We start from the raw sequence: 24,630 nt of genomic DNA, 5'->3' as shown, positions 1-24,630 counted from the left end.
GTCTCTGAGGACGGACGTTCTTTATCAACGATGATAATGTTCTCTCTGGTAAGCCGTCAGGTATTTTATCGTTTCGCCCAAGGGGGGGTCCCTCTAACCTAAAAAACCCCCGTGTGCACGCCACACGTACTCTGCTACCCTAGTAGCTGCTTCCGGTGTGTAGTGCACGCCTGACCTGTCTAGGGGGGCCCTACAGTTCTCCACCCAATAACGGAGGTCGATGAATTTGCAACCATTATAGTCGCAGAGTCGTCTGAGCCTCTGGTTTAGACCCTCCACACGGCTCCAAACCAGAGGACCGCGATCGACTCTGGGCACTATGCTGCAGATATTAAGCTCAGCTTGCACTCCGCGTGCGATGCTGGTTGTCTTCACCAAATCAGCGAGCCGCCGGAAGGAACCAAGGATGGCCTCAGAACCCAAGCGGCAGGCGTCATTCGTTCCGACATGTGCTACTATCTGCAGCCGGTCACACCCAGTGCGTTCAATAGCTGCCGGAAGGGCCTCCTCCACATTACGGACGAGACCCCCCGGCAAGCACACCGAGTGCACACTGGCATTCTTCCCCGACCTACCCGCTATTTTCCTGAGGGGCTCCATAACCCGCCTAACGTTGGAGCTCCCTATAACTAATAGGCCCGCCCTCTGTGACTGTCGGGACCTTGCCGGAGAATCGGCCACTGGCCCAACAGGCGAGGCATCCTGTGGTGGCTCGGAAACGATGTCATCACCACTAGGAAGCACCCCGTACCTGTTGGAAAGGGGTAAGGCAGCCGCCACGCGGCCAGATCCCACCTTCGCCTTTCGGCCAGGCACGCGCGAGCCCACCACTGTCCGCCATTCACCCTGGAGTGATGGCTGACCGGTAAGATGCTCACTGCCGGAAGACGCAGCGACATCAGGGGTTCCATGTGATTTCAAGGCCACCGAAGTAGGCATAGGTCTCACCACAGTTGCCCCAACGCCACTACGAGCCGACGCCTGCGCCTCGAGCTCGATGAGCCTAACAGACAAAGCCTCCACCTGTCCCCGAAGAGTGGCCAATTCTCCTTGCGTCCGCTCACAACAACCACAGTCCCTACACATGACTATGTTTACCCTACTCTATACGGTGACAAATTCCCAAGATAATCTTCTGATGAGCTACTCTGATAATCAAGAAACACTCACTGAAATACGAGACGCGAAAACTACGCTAGGTTTTCCCAGAAAAACTATTTAAAAGCTAAGCGCAGCAAATAAGTACAAAAACACTGTTATTGAAATAAAAGGTTCTACCTAGTAAGCACTCGAACACGCAAGAAATTACAAAAATAAACTAGTAATTACACAGATAACTGAAAATAAGTCGCTGCTGTTTGTAAAATATGTAAGAAGCAAACGGTGTACTCGCCTTAGTAGTAGCAGGAGCTAGCGATGCGCTCTCGCTGACGGTCTAACTGACACTTTTCTTCTGAAAGCAGGTTGATTTTATTGAGGATTCCAGTACACCATATTAGTCCCCACATTTTGGCTACGTAACCCTGTGTTTCAACATAAACTCCGTTCAATGTGACAGCCTTACGCTGGAAAGGCCTGTATGCCCACGTGGTACCCCTCTACAGGTGGATGTAGCAGGCAACGTATTGGTGCAGGAATAATCTCCCCGTCATCGACGTACCCTTACCCGCAGAGTGCGTCCTTCAGTGGGCTGAAGAGTTTGGAGTAGGAAGGTGCGAGATCCGAGCTGTATAGGATGGTTGAGGACGTATAGTCCAGTGAGGTTCCCTGAGCTCCTATCCGTTGCACAGACTTGTGTGAGGTCTCCGGTTGTCATGGAGAATGAGAAGTTCGTTTGCATTTTTGTGGCGACGAACACAATGAAGTCGTTTCTTCAAGCTCCTGAGGGTAGCGCAATACAGTTTCGAGTTGATTGAAGCGGTCATTCTGTTTGATGTCCTCCCTCATTGTGAAACAGAGTCCCAGAAGACCGTCACCTGGCCTTACCGGTTGAGAGTGGGGCTTTGAAGTGTTTTTTTTTTTATGTGAGGTCCGCCATCCGCCAGTCACGCAAAACACCGTTTTTCTCAGTACCCAAACATGTTTCGGCACCACTGTGCCATCATAAGTGGGTTTTCGAACTCTGGTGACCAAATGAACACTGATTGGGCTGGGACACATAACAAACCACAATCACACTGTGTTCTGGTGTAGTAAAAAGTGTTTTACTATGTTATTTTGTGGAAAATACTTGTTATAGTTACGTATGCATCACAACATCTCAGCATGATGCGGAGAATGAAAGTGCTTGCCATACGAAAACGAAAGTAAATACAAAAATAGGCGCGAAAAACTAAATTACATTCTAGAAGATAGGTTAACTCCCAGCAAAAAACTTTTCTCATCAACATCGTTTGGTTGCAGATGAGAAGCTACCTGTAATAATTAACACAAAAGTGATCCAGAAAATTCATGTTCACCGAATGTAAAGGTATTTACAAAAAGAAACGATCTGTTGTTTGAACTAAAAATGCACATAATTTTATAATCATTTAACAAAATGTTCACATTGCACAATAAATAAAAACGAAAACCCACTGATGATGGCACAGTGGTGGCGAAACATGTTTGGGTACTGAGAAAAACGGTATTTTGCGTAACTGGCGGACCTCACATCCAAAAATTTTTAACTGCAAACACGGCCAATACAAGGAGCTGCAAATCAAAAATATGGATACTTTGAAGCTTTTTCGGAGGAAAGATGGTGTGGCGCCACTCCATTGTTTGCCATTTTATTTGCGGTGCGTAGTGATGCACTCGTGTTTCAGCACCTGTGACGATGTTCGACAAAAACTGCTTGCGCGTTGCGATGCTGATCGTGACAAATTCCGCGCAAGTAGTTCTTTGTTGCTCTTTAAGGTCTTCTGTTAGGCGGTGAAGAAGAGCGGGCGCATACATTTGGGTACCCCAACAGGTGGACGAGTGTGTCAGCACTACCGGGACAGGTGTCCAGCTGCGCAGCGAGTTGTTAAGTTGTAAACGCCGATCACATCGAGTTAGTGTGTCGACAGCTGTGTGTGGCCGGCCAGCACCTAAGAGCTGGGACACGTTTGCACGACCTTGCTGCTACGACGATAGTCACTTCGCCCAACGACTCGCCGTGTTTTTGTTCACGGACAGATCGCACACACTGTGCAAGCGGCTATGATTTTCCGCCAAGAGAAACTCAGGGACAGCTTCCTGCTAGGAACGTATCTCCGTTAAAGACGCCACTTTTAAGGCTACCTGTAGCGCCGCCAACATTTGAAACTTCATAAAACAATAGCGGCCGAAGGAGAATATTCCAAAACAAATCCCGCATGTTTCCAGCCGAAGTTGGCTGAGAAAAGAAAGAGTGTTGCATTACTTACTGACGACGCTCTTAAAACACCTGCGTTTCTTGCTGATTACTTGTTAACTACTTCCTTAATCTTTTTAGATTGTGAGGTTAATTAAATTCCTTATTTTCAAGTCAAAAATACGCACAATGTCACAATTTCTTATAACCACAGGCAAGAAACATTTGTACCATGATACTGTGCAACTTAAACATGTTATCATCTAATGCTGTTGACAGTTTTTGTCTTAAATAAACAACCATTCAGTATGACTGTGTGAGTCACATTCCAGCAGCACCTAGCGTTTATGCGTCAGAAAAAAAAAGAAGTCAAAACCTTATATTAAACTTCTTAACATCTTACCCTAAAAGGCGGTTGTTAGCACGTTGTCGATAACTGAAGCAAAAGTTTTATGTGTGAGGTTTATGTAAATAGGTACACCTGAAGATGAGGCTAGAAGCCTCGAAACCGATTATGTTAAAAAAGTTGAAGATCATTTAATTGCAGTCTGAGGATAATTCATTCTCACAGTTTATCATACAACTGCGTTCCTGCAGTTCCGCCAACAATGGAAAATGTAAACGTAAGTCACAGTTCATTTCATCAACTTACCGATAAAGTTTTTCCGAAATCAGCCGCTAGATCAACCACCTCAGCCTGCCGGAAACGACCTGGTAAAATACAGTCCACGTCGGTGCCGAAAATAGTGGCTGCAGCCGCACGAAAAGTAGTGTGTATGAGTGGGTGGTACAGTTCCACCTCTGCTCCTTTATTTTCCGCCAGCTGCTCGCACAAGAAACGCCCAGCGTCGTTGAACTTCTCCATGAATTTCTCCAGCTCCTGTGGGGATGGACAGAATTTCAGACGCTTTTTAATTCAACATAGTTTTCAACGATTCAAATTCGAAATTTTTCGTCTTTTTGTGGAGTTCTATCGTTACCCCGTTCCACCTAATAATGCTGCTAAAGCTGTCCCATGTTGCACAGATAGCGTAACGTTAACGAAACGCCATTACCGTATATTTGACTTTACACGCATGCCCTAGATCGTAGCGCAGTGTGTTTCACAATGGTCCTGAAAGTTCGTTTGCAAAAAGGACTTTGTATTTCTCCTGAATCTTAATGAGAAGCATACTACGTGTATAACACAACAGTCCAAGGTTGATGTGAGGAGTAATGGTAGGCAGTGTTTGGGTGGAGTACGTGTTCCCTCGTCTCGCCATACAGGGTGATTCAGGAGGGGAGTCACATACTTTGCAAGGTGATTCCACAAGTGAAAATAAACCGCAGTGTCCCATGAACATGTGTCCGATTATCGATCATTAAGGAACTGGAGCGGATTGAAGATTACACACATCCATAAACGATCACATACTACAATGCTGTGTAGTCACTGTGCTGGACAGGTTAATGATGGAGCAGATGACCGATCCATCCTACTAGATATTTGGGGGTTCCTCAACAGATGGCAGCACTGTGGTGACACACCAAGGGAACAGCTGCAGGTGTACACAGTGAGCAGTCGTGGGTTGGAACTGTTGGCAGTCGTAAGGCACTGTGCGTGTCGTGCTTGAGTTTCATTTAATTGAGCAAGTCCATTGTGACTGTGAATACCAACATGCCAAAGACGCTCACCCACGCAGAATATGCAGAAACGTTTTAGGATACAGGCGATCCGTGTGTGGCAGTGACAGAATACCAGAGACGTTTCCCTGATCGAAGGAGCCCCCCCTGTCAGGGTATTTTCCAAGCTTTTTCAAAAATTATGTGAAATGAGAACACTACCCAGTGTACACGTAACATCAGAAAGTGAGGCTATCCAGTCAGTTGAGGAAACGGACGACATTATTGCAATGGTAGAACGGAGTCTCAGCATCAATACATGGCGCATTAGCCATCATTACGTTCTGAGGGCTTTTACCCATTCCATGTGCAGCACGTGTAACATCTGCATCCAGTTGACTCAGTAAGCAGGCAACAATTTTGTGAATGGTTAGCTGCACACAGAAACGTAATGCAAAATGCTTTATTTAGATGAAGCTACATTTAAATGCAATGGAATCATGAATACCTATAATTTTCATACATGGGCAATAGAGAACCCAATGCCTCTAGGAAAACTAGGTTCCTAGTTTGGTTCTCAGTGAACGTCAGGTGTGGCGTGATTGATGGTCTGGTGTTGGGTCCCGTGTTCCTGCAAAAACGCATGACAGCCGCAGCATACACACATTTCCTGATAGAACACCTACCTGAACGATGGCAAATATACCTGCAACATGGCGGATCACTGATTCACTATAACAGGCAGGTATCGCAGTTTCTGAGTAACACATTTCCTGAATGGCAGATTTGCCATGATTGACCCATTAAGCAGCCTGCCAGATCACCAGATGTAGGGTCATTGGACTTCTGATAATTGGGCTGGTTATAGGAGGATGTGTATCGTACGATGGTGGATACATGTGGAGAACTTGTTGCCGGCATTACTAACACTGTTGCCCACATGAAAGTACGCTGAGATGATGTTCTTGAGGAGATGGAGAGAGAGAGAGAGAGAGAGAGAGAGAGAGAGAGAGAGAGAGAGGGGGGGGGGGTAGACAACCTCAAATGTGTTGACAAATGACCTGAGATGGGTGAGGGACTCTTTGAGCATCTCTTGTAGGACTGATCAGTCCCACCATTATCCTGTCCACCACATAGTCTACAAAGCATTTCAGTAAGTGATAGTCGTAATTGTCTTCATAACCATGTGTGGATGTGTGTACTCTTCAACCCACTCCAGTTCCTAACGACACCTGTTCATATGACTTTTTCGGTTTATTTTCACATGTAGAATCACCTCATAAATTATGTGACATTCCACCTGAATCATCCCGTATGGCTGTACGTCCAGCATTGTCGAACATGATGGCCTTTGTGGTCCAGGTCTTATGGTGTAGGGAGGCATAATGTTGCGTGGGCTTATTAGCCTCCAAATCTATGAACACAGTACACTCAGCTGCAAATGTTGCCGTGACACTGTACTCCTTCCCCGTGGGCGTTATTCAGGGATGCACTCAGCCCGACTTCATTTTTATGGATGACAGTGCATGACCGCAGCGAGAAGCACACGTGGAGGATGTCTTGGTGGGACAGGATGTACGGCGAAAGGACAGGCCTGGACAGGCCCATTCCCCCGACTTTAATCCCGTCAAACATGTGTTGCATGTCGTGGAGAAATATGCTGCAGTATGTCCACATGCACCAACGACCGTCCACCTGCTGTCAACCGCAGTGGTGAAGGAACTGAGTGTCCTACACAGTAAGTCCTCTCCAACCTTGTGGCCAGCATGGAAGCACCTTTCAGTGCATGCACTGCAGTGGTGATCACACATCCTATTAAGAACCACATCCCTCTTTTGCCTTTGAATAAATGTCTCATTTCCGTTTGTCTCACTGTGTGATTCTTTCAGTTACCTCCTGTGCAGTAGTGTAGCAATTCTTTCAATACACGTTCAGATTTTCATCGAGCTATCCCAGTTGGCAGGGACGCATCACATAAAAGCTACTTTCAGAGTTGAGCTTGGCACACCAGTATGGATGGAAGTACCAGCCCTTGGGGAGGGGTGACAGTTATTGTACTGAAAAGACCTCAGTCGGCAGTAAGGCTTCAGGTTCTGTCGTAACTAACACACAGGGAAATCTTACAAACGTACTGTCGTTTAATAATCGCACGGACTCCTGTAGGAACGACATAGTAATATGCATCTCTGAAAAACTGAATTGGATAAAAAAGCTGAAAACAAATACATCTCCAGGTGCAGATGGAATCCCAAATCGGTTTTGCAGTACGCGCAAAATCTTAGGTGATTGGAAGAAAGCACAGGTGGCTCCCGTATATATGAAGGATAAGATAACAGACCCACAAAATTGTGTTAGGGATATACGTCTCTAGATTTTCTGCAGAATTCTTCAACGTATTATCGTTTATAATATAATAAATTTCACTGAGATGGGAAAACTTCTGTCCACAAATCAACTCTGTTTCCGAAAGCATCACTCGAGCAAAACTCAGCTTGACTTTTTCTCACAAGATACCCTGCGAACCACACATGAAGCACAACCGGCACAGTCCATATTGCCAATTATCTGAAATTCTTTCGACATGGTGCCCCAGTGCAGATTATTAACCTACATACAAGAAAACGAAATAGCTTCGCAGATGTGTGAGTGGACTGGGGGACTTACTAAGTGGCAGAACCAAGTACGATGTTCTCGTCGGCGAGTGCTCACCATAGATAAGAATATCATCACCAGAGCCGCAGCCAAATGTGACAGGACTGCTGTTATTCGTTACAAACATAAATGATCTGACAGACAGGCTGAGCATTGATGCAGATTAGTAGGAAAAACAATCCTACACGCGAATGAAATTTTCACTCTACAGCGGAGCGTGCGCTGATATGAAACTTCCTGGCAGGTTAAAACTGTGTAGCGGACCGAGACTCGACCTCGGGACCTTTACCTTTCGCGGGCAAGTGCTCTACCAGCTGAGCTACCCAAGCACGACTCACGCCCCGTCCTCACAGCTTTAATTCCGCCAGTACCTCGTCTCCTACCTTCCAAGCTTCACAGAAGCTCTCCTGCCAACCTGGCAGAACTAGCACTCCTGGAAGAGTGGATATTGCGGAGACATGGCTTAGCCACAGCTTTCCCGCGAAAGGCAAAGGTCCCCAGTTCGAGTCTCGGTCCAGCACACAGTTTTAATCTGCCAGGATGTTGCAATTCTATACGGTTCGAACACAACATCAGTAGTGCTAGTGCTGTTTGACACAGCGACATCGATTACATGTCTAGGCATAACAGTGCAAAGCGATATGAAATGGAACGAGGATGTAAGTATTGTAGTAGGAAAGGGGAATCACTGACTTCAAAATGGTTCAAATGGCTCTGAGCACTATGGGACTTAACATCTGAGGTCATCAGTCCCCTAGACTTAGAACTACTTAAACCTAACTAAGGACATCACACACATCCATGGCCGAGGCACGATTCGAACCTGCGACCGTAGCAGCAGCGCGGTTCCGGACTGAAGCGCCTAGAACCGCTCGGCCACAGCGGCCGGCTGACTGACTTCAGTTTATTGGGAGAATTTTAGGAATGTGTGATTCATCTGTGAAGGAGAGAACATATAGAACACTAGCGCAACCCATTCCAGAACACTGTCCGTTGTTTGCAATCCCCACCAGACTGGATTAACAGGAAGATATCGAAACAATTTAGAGGCGGACTGCTAGATTTGTTACTGATAGGTTCGATCAACACACAAGTGTTATAGAGATGCTTTGAGAACTTAAATAGGATTCCCTGGAGGGAAGGCGGTGTTCTTTTCAAGGAACAATATTGAAAAACTTTAGAGAACTGTCATTTGAAGCTGACAGAAGAACGATTCTACCGCCATCGATGTACATTTTGCATAGGGACCGCAAATAGAAGACAAATTATGGATTGTACAGAGGCATATAGACAGTCGTTTTTCGCTCTCTTTGTAGTTGGGACAGGAAAGTAAATGAGAAGTAGTGGTACAATGTACCCTCCACCACACACTGTACGTTGGCTTGTGGAATATGTATGTATACGTAACTATCGACATTTGAATCAGCTTATGTTCAGAGATGAGCACCTACGCCACAAATCACAGAGACCTGGGATAACATGGGGCCATGTCGACCTTTTATCACTATAGACATGCACGGTGAGTACTGTCAGTTGTAAGTAGTGGTAGAGGACAAACTTGAACTCGTATTTACGAGTATGTTACTATTTGGCCGTTACCAGTACTGCAGAATACCATTTGGTTTGGCGAATGCACCACTGAGACTGCGTCGCAGATTGGACAGGCTATGACAGTGGTGGCCGAGATTCCAACTCGCAGGCCTTGCCCATGCCTGAGTGACGAGGCGCTCAGCTTCATATTTACGCCGCAACCACGCTGCACTGTCTGAGCACAAGCAGGGGGAAGAGCGGAAACGGCGAACGCGCCGCGCTGAAATGACAGTACAGTAGTACTGCGTATCACTTGGTTTTATATCTCACACTTCTCAACAACACAGAACACGAACAAAACAAGTCTTCAATATTATTTCATTAATTTTGGCTCGTTGAAGAAATAATGCAATTTTTATCTGGTATAAACTGTCGGCATAGGGACAGAAGAAGAGTGTGAAACTGTCAAGTTGCCACATAATCGTGACTTATTCAGGTTCATAGTCGAAAAAAAAAGCGTTTCACACATATACGTCGAACTGTTGCAGCACTTTTGCAAACTCATTATGGAGATGTGGAAACCGATCCTGAGGAAAACAATGTTTTGTAAGTAAGTCCGAAATTACCTTGCTGGTTTACCAGTTACATCTGCACAAGCATAGGGGCACTTTCAACTGAAACGGCAGAAGTCTCGAATCAGATATAAGATTTGCGCTGCCCTCAAAATCTTTATGAAACTCTCTTTGCAATTCTTGCAAGGCCACAATGAATTCTTCAAAGCTCGCACACTCTTTAACGGTAGTGGGCTTAGGGAACTGGATTGTCTTTGTCAGAACGCGGTTTTCTTTTTAAATGCATTCCCATCAAATCAAAAAGGCGCTACCGTGCAGTTTCTTACTGTGGGCGGTGAGCAGTCGAGTCCACTTAAAAAGCGAGTTCTGCAATCCATTCCAGATGTTCTAATTTTCGTTCCTGCACTACTTTTTCCTTCACAAATTCAACAATAGCGAGATTTATATCGAAAAATCTTTCCAGGCGTGCCCCTCGACTTAACGAACGTACTATGCAGTAATATATGAAATCTCCACACTCTTCATTCATTTACATCGAAAATAGTTGCTCCGAAAATGGAATAACTGTTGCGACTTGAGAAATTTTACTATTAGTAGTACCAGTTTCATCAAGTGCTTCGAACCGGCAAATTTAGCACAAAGTAGTTCTCGATGTACAGAACAATGAATCCCATCTGACGAGCGTTGTAATTGTTTGTTCTTTCATGGTCATGTGAAAGTTTAAATTCTTTCTGCGTCGTACTGTAATGTCGTTTCTGAGCATGTAAGCAGTACTCGTCACTCGTGCGAATAGAGGATTCTCAGCCCTTCCTTCTGTCGCTGCCTTTCATTTTAAAGGGCTGTGACGATAGATATCTAGACAGCCTCGTTTAATGCAACCAGTGGACCTGTGGACCTCCTTGACGCCACGAACAAAGAGCGAATGGTAAACAGTGCTGGCACCACGATTACGCGGAACTCAGAGAGCTGTGCCGACCGCAAAATGCCGCTCCACAGTGCCAAATGAAACGTCGCGCTGTACCGAGTACTTCCGGAAAGGACCGAGCAGAGCCGAGTGGCAGGCCGGGCCTTGGACCGCACGCCGCTAAGGACAGTACACACACCCACGCCCGAGGGAGGACTCGAACTTCCGACTGAGGGAGCCGCACGAACCGTGGCTAGGCGCCCTAGACCTAGGGACTACCCAGCGCGGCAACTATTACGAGGCCTGAGACCGAAATCGCACACGGCGTTCACAAAAATTTCGGGCCTGACCCGGTGGTCGTTTAATTCATCGCCACAGAATATGAGAGAGGGATATTTGTTTTGCATTAATCGGCAAAAAGTTTCAGGAGGACATGACTGCTTCGTTCTGTCATGCTGTACCTTAAACCTACACTACTGGCAATTAAAACTGCTGCACAACGTAGATGACGTGCTACAGACGCGAAATTTAACCGACAGGAAGAAGATGCTGTGATATGCAAATGATTAGCTTTTCAGAGCATTCACACAAAGTTGGCGCAGGAGGCGACACCTACAGCGTGCTGACATGAGGAAAGTTTCCAACCGATTTCTCATACACAAACAGCAGTTGACCGGCGTTGCCTGGTGAAACGTTGTTGTGATGCCTCGTGTAAGGAGGAGAAATGCGTACCATAACGTTTCCGACTTTGATAAAGGTCGGATTGTTGCCTATCGCGATTGCGGTTTCTCGCATCGCGACATTGCTGCTCGCGTTGGTCGAGATCCACTGACTGTTAGCAGAATATGGAATCGGTGGGTTCAGGAGGGTAATACGGAACACCGTGCTGGTTCCCAACGGCCTCGTATCACTAGAAGTCGAGATGACAGCCATCTTATCCGCATGGCTGTAACGGATCGTGCAGTCACGTCTCGATCCCTGAGTCAACACATGGGGACGTTCGCAAGACAACAACCATCGGCACGAACAGTTCGACGACGTATGCAGCAGCATGGACTATCAGCTCGGAGACCATGGCTGCGGTTACCCTTGACGCTGCATCACAGACTGCGATTGTGTACTCAACGACGAACCTGGGTGCACGAATGGCAAAACGTCATTTTTTCTGATGAATCTAGGTTCTGTTTACAGAATCATGATGGTCGCATCCGTGTTTGGCGACATCGCGATGAACGCACATTAGAAGCATGTGTTCGTCATCGCCATACTGGCGTATCATCCGGCGTGATGGTATGGGGTGCCATTGGTTACACGTCTCGGTCACCTCTTGTTCGCATTGACGGCACTTTGAACAGTGGACGTTTCATTTCAGATGTGTTACAACCCGTGGCTCTACCCTTCATTCGATCCCTGCGAAACCCTACATTTCAGCAGGATAATTCACGACCGCATGTTGCAGGTCCTGTACGGGCCTTTCTGGATACAGAAAATGTTTGACTGCTGCCCTGGCCAGCACATTCTCCAGATCTCTCACCAATTGAAAATGTCTGGTAAATGGTGGCCGAGCAACTGGCTCGTCACAATACGCCAGTCACTACTCTTGATGAACTTTGGTATCGTGTTGAAGCTGCATGGGCAGCTGTCCTGCACACGCATCCAAGCTGTGTTTTTCACTCAATACCCAGGCGTATCAAGGCCGTTATTACGGCCGGAGGTGGTTGTTCTGGGCACTGATTTCTCAGGATCTATGCACCCAAATTGCGTGAAAATGCAATCACATGTCAGTTCTAGTATAATATATTCGTCCAATGAATACCCGTTTATCACCTGCATTTCTTCTTGGTGTAGGAGTTTTAATGGCCAGTAGTGTAATTTACGTTCAACCAAGAATATTTTGAACAGACTGACGGCGTCGCCAGAAGCAGCCCTCTGTCTCCCTTAGTGAAAGATTTCTAAGAGAGAGAGGAACCAGCTACTCTTAAACCAACTGTATTTTAGAGGTATCTGGACGATACTGTCATAATGTGGCCTCATGGAAAAGACGAATTCAAGGAGGTCCTCCACTACCTTAATTGCCTTCATAACAACATTAGGTTCACTATGTGAATGGGGAAAGATGGTTGTCTGCCTTTCTTGGATGTATTGAGCAAACGAAAGAATGACGACTGTCTGGGGCATTCAGTTAATCGCTAACCCACTCATATTGATTTGTATTTGCAAGCGTCAAGTTGTCATTACCCGTCGCAAACTATGAGCGTGCTTAACTAATTCGTACATAGAGCTCACACAGTCTCAGATGCAGACAGTTTGTCAAATGAGCTCTGACATCTAAATAATGTGTCCAGGAGAAATGGATATTCCATCCAGAAAATTAACAGGGCATTGCCAGTTAAAACCAGGAATCAGGAAGTAGACAAAGAGGAGAACGCGCCGGCAGAATCTGTACATTTTCTTCCCTTCGTGGACAACATTTGGTTTAAAACAGCAAAACTTCTCTGTAAATCTCAGATCAACGCGTTTTTTCCATCCACCATCTAAGATTTTAGACCTTTTGCGATCAGTAATGGACGACTTGTTATCTTGACTTGTAAATTATAGACTGCAGCGACGAGTCGTCCTTTTTAAATTTTGCTGTGCAGAACTAGATTTCGCCTAGAAGCTAGCCATTCTCAATGCGTGTAATGCCTGTTGGTCGGGCTTCATCCACAGTTCGTTGAATACTACAACTTTGTAGAGCATGTTGGGTTACAACGGTGGTATTTGGGCCAGAAGTATCCCGTCGAAACACCCCTTGGAACGCTGATCGTGAATGGCAGCACAACAACTCCAATCATCAGATTGACGTACAAATTTGCAGTCAGGGTGCGTGCAATAAGCACGAGCGTACTTATGGTCTGGTGTGAGATTTCGTATGACAGCATAACTCCAGGTGTGGGACCGGTGTGTCCAGAACACAGGCAGGCTGGTTGAGGGCCCTCAACTGGCCTCCCCTTCCCTGACATGGAGGCAGGACAAGCTCTCACCAGAAAACACAACAGACCTCCGTCCTGCTCTCCAGTGACCTGTCGCTTGACACCACTGAAGTAGCAAATGGCGGTGGACTGGCGGCAGTGGAATGCACGGTACATGGCGTCTGACTCGGGGCTGTCCTTGAAGTAGCCCGTCTGTCCACAGTTCGTCGTGCCACTGCGGTGCCACCGGCTGCTCAGACTGCTGCTGTAGAAGCAGTGGGATGCGCCAGAGTCGTACGCTGACTACGATGGTCTTCTCATTCGGTACTGTCGCGTGGGCTCTGGAGCCTAGCCTTCTTACGGCCGTACATTCCCGTAACCACCGATGCCGGCAATCGTGCACAGTGGCTACATTCCAGCCAAGTCTTTCTGTAGTATCGGAGAAGGAAAAACCGGCTTCTCGTAGCCGTTTTACACGACCTCGTTCAAACTCGGTGAGGTGTTGATAATGACACCCTTGTCACCTTGAAAGCATTCTTGTCTAACATTAACCCACTACGTCCAATCTCAAGGGAGCTGACGCACACTGCCGTTGGAGCTTTTATGTAAAGCAAAGCTGAATCGCAACCTCATAGAGGCGCTACTAGAGCCACCCTTACGCGGCTGGTGCGAAATTTGAATGGACATCACCTTTCAAATATAGAAACAGGCCTACCTACTTTCATCTCTGTCGCACAACTCCTTGGTGAACTATTTTTCTTTCCATCAGTGTATTTCAAGTCTTGCTCTACTCTGTGCCTTGTAATTTATGTCAATGTGACTGAAACTGTATTTGACTGCATTCTTATAAATGGTTTTATTTGAATATATTTGCTTGTTTTGACATATATCGACAAAGATTCGTGTGAAGTCATTCTAGGAGCGCTCTCAACATACAAGCTCGAGCAATTGGTTAGAAAACCAACTTGAGACGGGAACATATTAGCAACGTACAGTTTTCTTGTTTGGAAAAGCAAATAAAAGTGTCATCAATGATGAATATCTTCATAGTCAGCTCCAAGTATTCACCGCGGGACACAAAGATATTGAGCATCTTTGGTCGGAATTTAAAGGTATTGTCCACCATGTGCTACAGATGCCTAGCAAAAGTATAAGGGAGGGAAAGGATCCGCCTTGGTACAACAAACATATTAGGAAGTGCTGAGAAAGCAGAGAATTTTGCACAGTCGTTTTAAACGTAGTCACTGCCCCGCTGACAAACAGAAATTATGCGAAATGAAAGTAGCTGTCAGAAGGACAATGAGAGACTCTTTTTAACGAATTTGAAAGCAATATTTTATCTGCATATTCTAAGAATAACCCCAAAAAATTTTGGTCGTACGTAAAATCTAAGAACGCTACAGATAATTCAATTCCTTCTCTTGTTGACAGTGCAGGTAATGTAACTGATGATGATAAACAGAAGGCCGAAATTCTAAACCTAGCTTTCAAAAACTCGTTTACGATAGAGGACTGCAGCACCATTCCCCCTTTCAATTATCGAACAAACGAAAGGATGGCTTACATAGTGTTTAGTGTATTTGGGATTGTAAAACAGTTAACAACGTTAGACGCCATAAAGGCATCTGGCCCAGACGGTATCCCCGTAAGATTCTATGTTGACTATGCTACAAATATAGCACCATAGCACCATTCTCATCCGTCATCTATCAGAGATCATTGGAACGGCGGGAAGTTCCACGGGACTGGAAGAAGGCTCAGATCATAGCAATCTATAAAAAGGGTAGAAAATCGGATGCACATAATTACCAGGAAGGGCTCTCAACAAGGGAAGTGTCCAGGTGCCTCGGAGTGAACCAAAGCGATCTTGTTCGGAACAGAGACACAGGAATTGTCGATGACATGTCTCGCTCACGCCGCCCAAGGACGGATGACCGCTACCTACGGACTATGGCTCGGAGGTACCCTGACAGCAACGCCATCATGTTGAATAATGCTTTTCGTGCAGCCAGCCACAGGACGTCGTGTTACGACTCAAACTGTGCGCAATAGGTTGCATGACGCGCAACTTCACTCCCGACGTCCATGGCGACGAATGGCGATTTGCAACCACGACAGCATGCAGCGCGGTACAGATGGGCCCAACAACATGCCATATGGACTGCTCAGGATTGGCATCACGTCCTCTTCACCGATGAGTATCGCATGTGCCTTCAACCAGACAATTGTCGGAGTCGTGTTTTGAGGCAAGCCGGTCAGGCTGAACGCCTTAGACGCAGTGTCCAGCTAGTGCAGCAAGGTGGAGGTTCCCTGCTGTTTTCGGGTAGCATTATGTGAGGCCCACGTACGCCGCTAGTGGCCATGGAAGGCGCCGTAAGGGCTGTACGATACAGGAAGGCCTCCTGCTACCGATAGTGCAACCGTATCGGCAGCTTATTGGCGAAGAATTCGTCTTCATGGACGACAATTCGCGCCCCCATCTTTTACATCTTGTGAATGACTTCCTTCAGGATAACGACATCGCTCGACTAGACTGGCCAGCATGTTCTCCAGACATGAACCCTATGGAACACGCCTGCGATAGATTGAAAAGGGCTGTTTATGGACAACGTGACCCACCAACCACTCTGAGTGATCTATGTCGAATCATCATTGAGGAGTGGGACAATCCGGACCAACAGTGCCTTGATGAACTTGTGGATAGTATGCCACGACGAATACAGGCATGCATCAGTGCAAGAGGACGTGCTACTGGGTATTAGAGGTACCGGTATGTACAGCAATCTGGACCACCACCTCTGAAGGTGTCGCTGTATGGTGGTAAAACATACAATGTGTGGTTTTCATGAGCAATAAAAAGGACGGAAATGATGATGTTTAAGTTGATCTCTACTCCAATTTTCTATACAGGTTCCGGAACTCTCGGAACTGAGGTGATTAAAAACTTTTTGATGTGTGTAGAAGGAAAAAGCAAACTGTGTTTTGATAACCAATGTGTTTCAGGAACGTAGGAAGCTTTTGATGACCCAAGTGGCCAAACGTAGACCCTCCCTTGTCTTTGTGCAGAAGCTGTCGGCGAACACATCAAATATGAAGGAATGCAGGTGGTCAGAACTAACGTTCAAATATACCACAGCTGTTACTGTGCCTTCCAATACTGCCATAGGTCACACAGAAGTCCAGGTGAAAATCCATAAAGTATAACATGACCATATTGGCCTGTGTCCGCGCTGCGGTGCGTGTTTCGAGCGGCTGCTCACCTGGACACAACCGTCGACCTGACGTAACAAGAAACTCGATTCATCCGACCTTGCTACACGGTTACGTTGATCCACTGTCGAATCTCGATGACCTAAAGCCTACTAATGATGCCCTTAGGTCAAGATGGGAAGTCATGGGGGTCGTCTACTGTGGAGTCTCACGTTCAGCAATGCACTCTGAGCGGTGTGCTCCGAAATACTTTTGCACTGTACGGTGCAGGATAATGACTGCTACCAGTCACAACAGACGGTGATTTTATTTGACACACGATCTGTTTCGAGCTTGTGCCTACCTTCAGGAGATCACTATTTAAATCAAAAACAGATGATGTGGTGATGATTAAATAGACACAAATCGAACATCTGCAAGTGGCTGAACGACGTGTGTTGTAAAATATTGTAACACTTACAGAAAACTAGTGTATCCTCATTGTAACAGTGGTGTTCGAATACTCTTCAGCACCAACAATAAGCTACAGGAGCGCATGATTCACTGCAACCAGACACACACCCAGTTTCACAGCAAATCACGTATTTACTAACTTTTATGAGACAATTGCCTACAATCCTACAAAGACCAGACAGGAAGGAGTTTCACTATAAGGTACTGGGAAAACATAGATGGCCGGCCGGTGTGGCCAAGTGGTTCTAGGCGCTTCAGTCCGGAACCGCGCAACCGCAACGGTCGCAGGTTCGAATCCCGCCTCGGGCATGGATGTGTGTGATGTCCTTAGGTTAGTTAGGTTTAAGTAGTTCTAAGTTCTAGGGGACTGATGACCTCAGATGTTAAGTCCCATAGTGCTCAGAGCCATTTTAGCCAAAACATAGATGCCTTCTGGCTAAGTAATTTTTATAAATCCACTTTTGCAACAAATCTGAAAGAATATGACCACTCAGCCACAGCCATTAAAGACATGCTGTCAGCAAAGGAAAGAAAATGAATCTCCTTGAGGAGAATGAAATTTACATCCTTAACTCCAAATCATCACACATAATTCTCAGTGAACGGACAGACTTTGCGAACAACTCATTTCTACACATCTGTAACGAAATATTTCAAAAACCAAAAACTGTAATACATGATCCTCTCACAACTAACAATGTTTTGGAAAAAAAGGAACTTTGTCTATTTAACCTTATAAAATTTACCGCGAATCTTTTACATTTTAGAAATGATAGTGTGCTTTCAAAATCATATAACAATTTAACAATTTAGTGAACAGTTTTTGATGTTGCTGAGCAACAGTCATACAGCAATTTTTAAAATAATTTTCAAGTGAAAATGGCATAAAAGGCCTAAACCTGGGTCGTAATTAAACAACAATACACTCAAATGGCCGTGTGTTCATTTAAAAAATATAACAATTTCATTTTCATAATTTGTAATACATGTTACCAACATGTAAAGTGCTACTACTTTTCCAAAGACATAATACGGAGGCACCTATAGTTCTTTGCTTTCCATATTTTGGGAAGTGGTAGTACGGACCAAAACAAGAGAAAAAAAGTCCAGTAAACATGTGCTCTAAAATGCATTCCTTAGGATCTATGAGTACTAGTTCATCTTTGCTACTTTGAAACACAACTCTGCTAATGATCAAGTGCTCGTAGCTTTTAAGGTATGCGTTTTAGAGCACATGTTTGCTCGACATTTTTTTTCTTATTTTGGTGCACACTACCACTTCGCAAAATATGGAAAGCAAAGAACTTGCAGTAGAAGAGATTTGTTACACAGAACCGAAGATGGAAAAATTGCTCGTAGCTCTTAAGATATGCGTTTTCGACCCTATGTTTACTGAGACTTTGTTGCTTCTAGTATCGTGTACTTTCAACTGCATGCGTTACGCCATTAATTATGATACACCCTGTATACTTCGGTGTGCATACACATTATTCAACATGTAAAAGTCACTAAAGATATTCGGACTTAGATTACGACATGTTCGATGTGTCTGCCATCATTGACGGTGATATGTCGCAGACGAATAGCGAAATGCTGCGTGACCCGCTGAAGTGTCGGAATATCGATGCTGTCGAAGACCTCCTGAATGGCTGTTTTCAGCTCAGATATCGTTTTGGGATTATTGCTGTGCACCTTATCTTTAATTTACCTCCAATAAAAAGGAGTCGCATGAGTTCAGATCCGAAGAATATGGAGGCCAGAGTGCTCCTCCAGGACGCCAGACACTCTCCTTATTCGATGGGGTCAAGCTCCGTCTTGCACGAACCACATATTATCGAAATCAGGGTCACTTTAGAGATGGCATCATCTTCCAAAACCTTCGTGTACCGTTCGGTAGTCATCGTGACATCAAGGAATATCGCACCGATTATTCCGTAACTGGACCTTGCACACCACACAGTCACTTGCCGAGGGTGAAGAGGCTTCTCGATCGCCAAATGGGGATTCTGAGCCCCCCAAGTGCGTCAGTATTGCTTATTGACGAACTCATCCAAATTGAAGTGGGCATTATTGCTACACCAAACCATATTCGCATCAAAGTCCTGTCCGTCAATTCTGTGGACAACAGTGTTGGCGAAACACAACCGCTGTTCCATGGCCCTGGGGCTTGATGGCTGATGGGTTTGGATTTTGTATGAGAGCAGATCCAGGTCACCAAGAATAATTTGTCCCAGTGTCTCCCGGTTGACTCCCACCTGCTGTGCAGCTCGTCTGATCGATTTCCTGGGCTGGTTTGAAACACAGCTCGTGTCTTATCGATGTTTTCTGGCGTTTTCGCCCTTTTTGTACGACCTACGTTGCCAACACTGTCATCATAAACAGTATCCGTTCTCAAACTTGCAAATCAAATTCTCGATTGTTAGCGCACTTGGATCGGCCATCTTCAGCTTGAACTCAGCCTCAAACTTCCTTTGAGCCGCAGTTGAGCTGTTATTGCTCGCATAGTAGGCCTTCAGAAGCTCAACACACTCTAGCACACTGCACCGTGACATCTTCAGATGCAAGTGAGCGACAAGAAGGCGCGTGCGCATTCACATACTAATTCCCATCATGCCCTGCGGCCGAACGTGCGGTTTGAACGTCCTAACGCAAACCGTTCAGAAGTTATGAGAATATTATTTCTTATAGTTAAATAATTATCACCCTCTCATGGCAACACAGTGATGCTTCCCTATCTCATTTAATATTAAGGTAACAATCTGTAAATCATCGAAAAGCAAAGTGTCATAACGAATTTTTTTTTTTTTTTTACCAGTGCCAAAAGGTGGTCAGTGTGTATGGTACAACTAATACCAACTAAATAAAGTTTTTGACAGCAGCTGAAAGTATAACTCTATAAATATGTCTTTCATGAAGTGCTCATAATGTTTTGGTTCATCAGTGGTTATCTACACCTACTTCTGCAGGATTACTCTGCAGTTCACAAGTAGGTGCCGGGCAGAGGGTTCCGCGCACAACCTTCAAGCTATCTCTACCGTTCTAGTCTCGAACAGCCTGCAGGAAAAAAACGAACAACTAAATATTTCTGTGAGAACTCTCATTTCTCTATTTTGTTACGAAGATCATTTCTCCCTATGTAGATGGGTGCCAACGAAACATGGTCACACTCTGAGGAGAAAGCTGATGACTGACACTTCACGAGAAGATCCTGCCGCAAAGACAAACGCGGTTGTTCTAATGATTGCCACCCCAGATCATGCATGTATGATATCCGTGTCGCTCTCTCCCCTTTTTCGCGATAGTTCCAAACAAGCTGCCCTTCTTCGAACTTTCTCGATGTCCTTCGTCGGTCCTATCTCGTGCGGATCCCACAATGCACAGGATTACTCCAAAAGAGAAGGTACAAGCGTGGTGTAGGCAGTTTCTTTAATAGGTGTGTTGCATTTTCTCAGTATTTTGCCAATAAACCGCAGTGGATGGTTTGCTTTCTTCTGTGTGATCCCTCCAGAATAAGTTATTCATAACTGGAATCCCCAAGCATTTAGCTGAGTTTATAGCCTTTCGATTTGTGTGTTTTATCCTATAACCGAAAGTTATTTGATTCGTTTTGGTATTCATGTGGTTGTCTTTACACTTTTCATTAAAGAGTCAAATGCCACATTTCGCACCACACTGATACACAACTGGCCATTAAAATTGCTAAACCAAGAAGAAATGCAGATGATAAACGGGTATTCATTGGACAAGTATATTATACTAGAACTGACATGTGATTACATTTTCACGCAATTTGGGTGCATAGATCCTGAGAAATCAGCACCCAGAACAACCACCTCTGGCCGTAATAACGGCCTTAATTCGCCTGGGCATTGAGTCAAACAGAGCTTGGATGGCGCGTACAGGTACAGCTGCCCATGCAGCTTCAACACGATACCACAGTTCATCAAGAGTGGTGACTGGCGTATTGTAACGAGCCAGTTGCTCGGCCATCATTGACCAGACGTTTTCAGTTGGTGAGAGATCTGGAGAACGTGTTGGCCAGAGCAGCAGTCGAACATTTTCTGTATCCAGGACCTGCAACATGCGATCGTGCATTATCCTGCTGAAATGTAGGGTTTCGCAGGGATCGAATGAAGGGTAGAGCCACGGGTCGTAACACGTCTGAAATGTAACGTCCACTGTTCAAAGTGCCATCAATGCGAACAAGAGGTGACCGAGACGTGTAACCAATGGCACCCTATACCATCACGCCGGGTGATGCGCCAGTATGGCGATGACGAAATACACGCTTCCAAACACGGATGCGACCATCATGATGCTGTAAACAGAATCTGGATTGATCCGAAAAAATGACGTTTTGCCATTCGTGCACCCAGGTTCGTCGTTGAGTACACCATCGCAGGGAATCCTGTTTGTGATGCAGCGTCAAGGATTACCGCAGCCATGGTCTCCGAGCTAATAGTCCATGCAGCTGCAAACGTCGTTGAACTGTTCGTGCAGATGGTTGTTGTCTTGAAAACGTCCCCATCTGTTGACTCAGGGATCGAGACGTGGCTGCACGATCCGTTACAGCCATGCGGAAAAGATGCCTGTCATCTCGACTGCTAGTGATACGAGGCCGTTGGGATCCAGCACGGCGTTCCGTATTACCCTTCTGAACCCACCGATTCCATATTCTGCAAACAGACATTGGATCCCGACCAACTCGAGTAGCAATGTCGCGATACGATAAACCGCAATCGTGATAGGCTACAATCCGACCTTTATAAAAGTCGGAAACGTGATGATACGCATTTCTCCTCCTTACACGAGGCATCACAATAGCATTTCACCAGGCAACGCCGGTCAACTGCTGTTAGTGTATGAGAAATCAGTTGGTAATATTTCCTCATGTCAGCACGTTGTAGGTGTCGCCACCGGCGACAACTTTGTGTGAATGCTCTGAAAAGCTAATCATTTGCGTATCACAGCATCTTCTTCCTGTCGGTCATATTTCGCGTCTGTAGCACGTCATCTGCGTAGTGTAGCAATTTTAATGGCCAGTAGTGTATCTTGTCTACATCATTTCGAAATTTGTTTTCATCATCTTATGACTTTATAAGACGGTAAATGGCACTAACATCTACTACAATGTAGAAGTTCTATTTACATTGTCTCCTATATCGTTTATGTATATCAGGAACAGCAGAGGACCTATAACACTGCCTTCGGGATCGCAATATATTACTTCTGTGTTATTCAATGAGTTTCCGTCAATTACAACGGACTGTGACCTTCCTGACAGGAAATAACGAATCCAGTGGCACAAATTACATGATAGTCCATAGGCACGCAACTTGATCAGAAGTCGCTTGTGAGGTACAGTGTCAAAAGCTTTCTGGAAATCTAAAAATGTGGAATCAGTTTGATATTCCCTGTCAATAACACTCATTACTCACTGGGAATAAAGAGCTAGTTGCCCGCATCTCGTGGTCGTGCGGTAGCGCTCTCGCTTCCCACGCCCGGGTTCCCGGGTTCGATTCCCGGCGGGGTCAGGGATTTTCTCTGCCTCGTGATGGCTGGGTGTTGTGTGCTGTCCTTAGGTTAGTTAGGTTTAAGTAGTTCTAAGTTCTAGGGGACTGATGACCATAACTGTTAAGTCCCATAGTGCTCAGAGCCATTTTGAAAGAGCTAGTTGTGTTTCACAAGAACGATATTTTGTGGATCGGTATTGGCTGTTGGTCAATATATCGTTTTCTTCGAGATACATCATAATGTACGGATACAGGATATGTTACGAAATTCTACTACAAATCGACGTCAGCGATAAGGGTGTATGATTCAGCGGATTACCGTTATTTCCTTTCTTTGGTATTGGTGTGACATGTGCAACTTCCCAGTCATTTTGTCAGTCTTCATTCCGTTTTTGTAATGTGTGGCAGGAGTCAGCCCAAACAGATAACTGCGCATCACCTCTTTCATGCGACGCCCATTGCCAACGAAAAGCGTTAGTTTGTTTCCCATTACAAAGTAAATTATTTTGAAAGCGAAATTTTACGCGCCCGTTCGATGGAGTGGTCCTGTATTAGCCAAATGCGATATTCCTTTTCTCGATATTTATTAACAGTGGCTGTAGAGCACAACAAGCAACAGGCACTGCAGCACCTCTGCTTGCCCAGCCTCCCTGCCTCACGCTGTCTGCAACTGCAATGCAGAAACCCTACTTCGTTCCTGCTGCAGTACTGCTTATTCTTCGTCTTTTACTGTCGCTGTTAATACATATCAGTGAAACGAATATAGCATGAGACCAATTTGGGGTCACTTTATCGAATGTGCACGTAAAATTAGACATTAAACGTCATTTTGTTTGTAACGGGGCAAAAAACTGATTTTTTTGTTGACACCGATCGCAGATGACACGTATGATGAGCAATGTTTGTTTGACGTGATCCCGTCTATAGACGGCAAAAACAAAATTGCAGATATCTGAGAAACACCAAACAAAATGGGCCTGACGACTCTTTGGAGAGACGCTGCTGATCCAAAAAAGTGTAGAACCCAAAGATGTGGTCAGATGTCAACGTAACTTCACACACATACAAGGCATCGGTGGGTACGTAAATGATTAGCATTCAAATCCATCAGATTGGATTAATGTTGCTTGTGTTCAGTGTTGTTACCAGGGCTGGTAGGGTAGATTAGAGACGTGAACAGCGTCAGATGCTGCGCAACCACTGTGAACGACACAGAGATGAGGTGCACTCATGTGAGATAGCAGTATCGTTGCCTGACAGAGTTCCAAAGGAGCCTCACCGTGTGTCTTCGTTTGACGGGCTATTCGAATAGAATAGTATCAAGATTTGTAGGGTGTTCTGATGTAACAGTGGTCTGACGTTGCACTGCGTGCGAATATGGGGACAGGAATACCCATCGTCAATGTTTCGTTGGACTGCGCCTGGCCATCAAAAGGAAGGATCGTCGTGATGTGACCATGCACTTCGAAACCTCGTTACACCTGTGCCTGCCGTCCGAGATTAAGTAATGGCCTCGATGCAAAATTCTGTATCATTCCACACAACTGGCTGGAGACTATCAGCAACCAGGTGAGGAAACTGTCGTCTGTAGTGTATGCTGCCGTTAATAACACAACACAAGCGGCTGCATTTGGTGTGTTGCCGTGACGGGGATGCGCGGCCTGCCGATGATTATCGTCGCGTTGTGTTCAGCTGTGAATCACAGTTCTCCTCATGACCATCATTATCAAGCATGGCGGCAACCCAAGGAAAGATACTGCTCTTCCAATGTTCTGCAGTAGCTCAGCGGTGTTACTCCTGACATCACGGTCTGGGGAGCCATCTCGTATGACATCAGGTCAGGGGCGACAGTGCTTGAAGTAACTAACAGAGCGTTTGGCACGTCACTGACAGCCAGCACACTCATGTGTTACTTCTCGTGTGACAG

General features: G+C 45.6%; 1 protein-coding gene across 1 annotated transcript in view; it reads right to left on the bottom strand.

Annotated features, from left to right (window-relative positions):
• LOC126195787 (cytochrome P450 4C1-like) overlaps window positions 1-24,630 on the bottom strand; it is a 195,243-nt gene that overhangs the window by 97,372 nt on the left and 73,241 nt on the right. Inside the window, exon 3 of the mRNA XM_049934421.1 lies at window positions 3,969-4,196. Coding sequence (XP_049790378.1) covers window positions 3,969-4,196 — 228 coding nt within the window. The remainder of the gene's footprint in view (window positions 1-3,968; window positions 4,197-24,630) is intronic.

The sequence above is a fragment of the Schistocerca nitens genome, chromosome 7, assembly GCF_023898315.1.
Source record: "Schistocerca nitens isolate TAMUIC-IGC-003100 chromosome 7, iqSchNite1.1, whole genome shotgun sequence".
Classification (NCBI taxonomy): domain Eukaryota; kingdom Metazoa; phylum Arthropoda; class Insecta; order Orthoptera; family Acrididae; genus Schistocerca; species Schistocerca nitens.
Note: the sequence above shows the minus strand (reverse complement) of the source record. Positions and strands in the feature narration are given on the sequence as shown.